This window comes from Chanodichthys erythropterus, chromosome 17 (assembly GCF_024489055.1).
Source record: "Chanodichthys erythropterus isolate Z2021 chromosome 17, ASM2448905v1, whole genome shotgun sequence".
In the NCBI taxonomy this organism is placed as follows: Eukaryota; Metazoa; Chordata; class Actinopteri; order Cypriniformes; family Xenocyprididae; genus Chanodichthys; species Chanodichthys erythropterus.
The window spans coordinates 9,482,669-9,488,668 of NC_090237.1; the positions used below are offsets into that span (position 1 = coordinate 9,482,669).

Below are 6,000 nucleotides of genomic sequence, written 5' to 3' on the forward strand. Positions count from 1 at the left end.
AAAAAACTTTTAAAACTACATTCCGTGACACAATAACATTAGTATCCGTAAAAATATGGGGGGTTTGCTCATACGCCATGACACTCGCTGTGAGAATGCTGAAAGCGGAATGATTCTAACGGAAAAACGGTTCCCGTGGTGATACTGGTAAAAGACCTCTCAGCCAATCAGATTTGAGAATCACAACGAACTGTTGTATAATCATTTATAAATTGTGTTTTTGTGGAGTCACACCAGTTTTATTTTACTATTATTTATATACTATTATATTTTTATTGATATTTTTAATTGGCTTTTATTTTATTTGTTGTGTTCCTTTGTTATTTCTATTTACTATACCTTTCATTTATTTTTATTTCACTTGTAGTTTTAGTCATTTAAAAATGTAATTTATTAAGTTTTTCATATAATATTTATATTTTAAAGGGTTAGTTCACCCAAAAATGAAAATTCTGTCATTTATTACTCACCCTCATGCCGTTCCACAACCGTAAGACCTTCGTTAATCTTCGGAACACAAATTAAGATATTTTAGTTAAAATCCAACGGCTCCGTGAGGCCTGCATAGGGATCAATGACATTTCCTCTCTCAAGATCCATAAAGGTACTAAAAACATATTTAAATCAGTTCATGTGAGTACAGTGGTTCAATATTAATATTATAAAGTGACAAGAATATTTTTGGTGCACCAAAAAAAAAAAAAAAAACGACTTATTTAGTGATGGCCGATTTCAAAACACTGCTTCAGGAAGCTTCGGAGCATAAATGAATCAGTGTGTCGAATCATGATTCAGATCGCGTGTCAAACTGCCAACGGTTGAAATCACGTGACTTTGGCGCTCCGAACAGCAGATTCGATACACTGATTCATTTCTGCTCCGATGCTTCCTGAAGTATTGTTTTGAAATCAACCATCACTAAATAAGTTGTTATTTTGGGGGTTTTTGGCGCTCCAAAATATTTCCGTCGCTTTATAATATTAATATTGAACCACTGTACTCACATGAACCGATTTAAATATGTTTTTAGTACATTAATGGATCTTAAGAGAGGAAATGTCATTGTTCCCTATGAAGGCCTCACTGTGCCATCGGATTTCAACTAAAATATCTTAATTTGTGTTCTGAAGATTAACGAAGGTCTTACGGGTGTGGAACGTCATGAGGGTAAGTAATAAATGACATAATTTTCATTTTTGGGTGAACTAACCCTTTAAGCTTTATTTTAATTACGGAAATTTTTTAATGGTTTTCGTTTTAGTTGTTAACAATAACAATGAGTCATACCACATTACGTTTTATGGTCTGATAATTTAAGAGACTGAGGGTCTGTGATATAATTTCCTGTTTTGTTGTTTGGTTTTTCTGCATGTAGAATATTATTATTGTAACAAAACTTATTTACAACAGCCTCTTTCATTTATGAGGCCGTTTCTCTTCATTATAGGACAGCTGCATCCCCCTGACATTTGAGACTTTATGCCTATATAAATATGGAGATGAATTTTAATTTGAAGTTATCATAAAATACCATAGAATATTCAAGTGATTATGTATGTATTGCATTTAAATGAATTTTTAATAAATAAACTGCATCCTAGTTCTAAACCAAGTGCAATTAATACCAATTGTATCTCAATTAAGTTTGAGTCCAAAGCTTTTATCCTCATTGCATATTCTCGACTGCACGTTTAATCAGACACATCTATATTCAAAAGCCAGAGTCTAATTTGAAGTGATCACATTCTATTAATGAGGTTCATATTGCGTTGGTTGCAATAATCAGCATGTGTGTGGCGTGCTGTAATAACGACATTAGAGACCTCTGCTGTTCTTTGTTAGTTGATTAATCCACCATTTGTCACCATTGTTTTACGCAGCTCTGGAAAGTAAATGTTGTTGACACACGGCGGCTGCAGCGCGGTGGTAGTTTTTGTTTAGGCACACTCAGTCTCTTTCGGCAGCGGTGCGCTGCAGTTCTTCCTCTCCCCACCGACTCTGTTTAATTAGTCACCAACGACGGTTGTCAGTGTTGCGCCGGCGAGTTGTTCGGCTCCCGTAGCGCTGTGCCGGTGGATGAATTGGCAGCGAGCAAACATGTTCTGAGGTGTTCTCATTGGGCGAGGTAGGAGATACTGAGATGCGAGTCCTGAGGGAAGCTTCCTTACAGAGGAACAGCACTCGATGAGCTGCAGACATGGGTCAGGGATGCATGCTGAAGTATAGATTGGAGTGTGAACATACATTTCCTAAGTTCCTGTAGAGGTTTGGAGCAGGAGAGCCGGAATGAATGAGGTTTGGTTCATGCGGTGGGCCCAACTACAAGGAAAAGGGTCAATGTGAATTTAAATGATGCTCATGTTGTGATAAAAGGTAAATTTAACTATAATTCTGAGCACTGTAATTAAAGTGTAACTTCACCGATTTTCAACCTGCTTTGCAGTGATGCAATGTCAGTAGTATATGTAAATGAACAATGTTTACTCATTCTCTGTGCTACGTGGACTGAGAAATTCATGTTTATTTGTCAGCAAAAGTCATTCCGGTGACTCAAAACACACCATCCAGTGGGCTTTTGACAGCTCTAGGGCTACAGAAAATGTTACTTTTTTGTTTTTTACTTAGTTACAAATGGCATTTTAGGGGTTATATGTAGAATTCAAAATCTTATTAGCGACACCGGTGGCCATTAAGTGAACTACAGCCAGCAACTTACAGCTTGTGCTGGCACTTGCGCACATGTAACGTACTAACAACGAGTCTACACAGTACGTGAGTGGCTCAATGTGATGCGACAAAAGACAATCGATCCCATTATAATCAGTAATGTTGTCTATGCTGGATGCGACGTGACAAATCCCCGACAGTAAACTGATGCCAAGTTCTATTTATGACAAACTCCAAGCACTCGCAATACTATTTCTCGTACATCTTCAGTTTGTTTATGCATCAAACATCAGCCCTGTACCTTTAGTTTTCTTTTCAATTGCTCTTTCAAGCTGATTGCAATGAGAAGTTCTTTTGATTTACTGTCCTTGAAGCAGAAAGAGCGATACATCCTGACATCGTCCACACTTCTTAACATTACATTACATAATGGTTCTTTTAGCATTATCCTGAACATTGTATAAGCATTTATTTCACGTGTCATAGAACAGAAGAGAGGTTCTCAGGAGTGTGCGTAATTGTCACAACCTTTTGATTTTCCTGGAAAAAATTACCCTTCACATAAGCTTCACATTCTGCTTTGATAGACAGCCTGGGAAGTCGGAAAAGTTAAGTTTCATTACAATCTGTTCACACATTGGCAATAAAAAAGCTATTAATACATGAAAATTCATACATATAGCCCCTTTTAAAACTTTTCTTGAAAAGGTTTTGAACGAACAACCATATGAAACTGACATGAATACAAAGATTTTTAAAATCAAACATGTTTTAAACTAGGTTTTTAAAGGATTTTTCCTTTTCTTTATCTTAGACCCTCTATCATTGAATATAAATCTGTTGGAGAGATTTATAAAGAATGAAGTTGTGTTTATGAATTATACAGACTGCAAGTGTTTAAAAATGAAAATAGCGACAGCTCTCTTGTCTCTGTGAATACAGTAAGAAACGATGGTAACTTTAAGCTCATTTAACAGTACATTAGCAACATGCTAACGAAACATTTAGAAAGACAATTCAAAAATATCACTAAAAATATCATGCTATCATGGATCATGTCAGTTATTATCGCTCCATCTGCCATTTTTCGTTGTTGTTCTTGCTTGCTTACCTAGTCTGATGATTCAGCTGTGCACAGATCCAGACGTTAATACTGGCTGCCCTTGTGTAATGCCTTGCTCATGGGCTGGCATATGCAAATATTGGGGGCGTACATATTAATGATCCCGACTGTTACGTAACAGTCAATGTTATGTTGAGATTCGCCTGTTCTTCAGAGGTCTTTTAAACAAATGAGATTTATATAAGAAGGAGGAAACAATGGAGTTTGAGACTCACTGTATGTCATTTCCATGTACTGAACTCTTGTTATTCAACTATGCCAAGATAAATTCAATTTTTAATTCTAGGGCACCTTTAAAGGGACTTAAAAAAAAAAAAAAACTCTGCAATGGTATAATATTAAATAATAAAAACACCACATAGACATATAAACAACATTAAAAGCTTGATTTTCACCACAAGGGGACTTTTTGATTCTACACAGCATAGTGTTTTCTCTTTCCAAAGTGAGATGAGATGAGATAGAAAATGATTTTCTTTCTTTTTTTTTATTGAATTATTTTAATGTTGATAAATGTTTTTTTTTTTTCACATCCATTCTGCAAATTTTCGCCTCGTGAATGTGAAAAATAAATGCAGATTCCACTTGGGCCTAGTCATAGTTGTGGTCTAACTTTGGCTTAAAACTTTTTCACATTCCACAGTGCTTTAGACATTGACACTTTTTATGTTATGCATTGTTTCAAAATGCCTCAAACAAATGCTGAGTCCCTTTGATCTCTTTCTGTCTTTGGCTGTTCCACTCTCTCAGGTTTACATTCCCTGCAGAACCGCTATTGTTCTGGCCAACGAGGAAATCGATTACTGCTACTGAAACACAATCAGCGATTCACCGCAAGATGGAAAGCCAGCACGCTTCTGTGACTCAACCTACCTCCATTCACTGCGTGTTTGCCATCATCCTTTAGAAACCACACATTTTTCCTGTGAACTGCCACCGAACTCAATTGAGTACAAGATATCATGAATACCCTGAATGGCATTTCTGTTCAGGTAACTTTTCCTGTCATTGTCCACACATTGATTATTTAAGAATTAGTTCTTCAATATCCCACTGCTCTAACTTAGCTAAACTTTAATCATCAAACCCCAATATTTCCGTAAATGAAAATACAAACTGAATTTGTTACCAAGGTTCATATGCTTGCATTTTGTTTATGTGTGAAATTACTATTCATTAGTGAATAATGTAGAAGTTATTAATCACTTGATGATAATTTAACTGTGGTCAGTATTATAAGCAATATTTGTCAACACTGTATTTGTAATACCGTAAATAATTATGAAAAGTAAATATAATTAATTTACAATAAGTGTGATCTGTCTGCTATTTAATTCGAATATGACTTGAGCACTTTTTGACATTCTGCGTCAGTAATTTAAGTTCTGTATCCATAAGTATGTGCACTATGTATTAATTCTTCCAAGTTCGAAAGATCATGATGTATTGATTACATGTCAGTTTCATACTGAGCTCAGTTAAATTATATATTTTTAATACATTAACTGTGTGTAAAGTCATAAAATCTAAGTTATAAATTATGACAGGCTGTTGTTCAGTGCCTTCAAAATGTTTCACTCATAACCAGGTTTTGATGAATATTAATTTCACTTACTAAATAAGAAATTATTTTTATTAATTTAAAATATTAAAGCTGTTAATACGAGATAATATAGCTTGTGCTAATAATAATAATTCATTAGAAGACAGCTTAGAGAATGTGCCAACTCACTGTCATAAATTCATGTTTTATAATGTATCTTCCACTTTCTTTTCACTGACCAAGGCTTTTGTAGTTCTGATAGAGGTCCAAAAGTAAGTCTGTGTGGAAATACATCAGAATTATTATTATTATTATTATTAACCTTGAAGCTTGTCATCAAAGCATCATAGGAGACACTTGTTGCTCATTTTGCCCTGTCTTTTTGTTTTGTGGTTCAAAGAATCTAAAATTGCCCTTAATGAATTTGATGCTTACAGTAATTTGTAGCACAATCTGTTATACTGAGAAAAGCATCTTGAATAAAGGTTCATCCTGACTGCTTATTCTACACGATTTTTGTTATTTTGAAAATACAGCAGTTAATGTCACGTCAAATTCAAAAGTTTGGAAGGTCCTCGTGATGGTCAAGGTATGTTTGTGTGCAATGTTAAACACTGTGCTATTTGTGTGTGAAAGCCATATTAACCTGAAATAAAGCACTTCTAGA

The 6,000-nt window shown here is 35.0% G+C and overlaps 1 protein-coding gene across 1 annotated transcript in view; it reads left to right on the forward strand.

Moving 5' to 3' along the window:
- The window catches only part of gbe1b (glucan (1,4-alpha-), branching enzyme 1b), a 188,567-nt gene extending 182,567 nt beyond the window's left edge, over positions 1-6,000 (forward strand). The window contains exon 16 of the mRNA XM_067365860.1: positions 4,541-6,000. Coding sequence (XP_067221961.1) covers positions 4,541-4,603 — 63 coding nt within the window. The 3' untranslated portion in view covers positions 4,604-6,000. The remainder of the gene's footprint in view (positions 1-4,540) is intronic.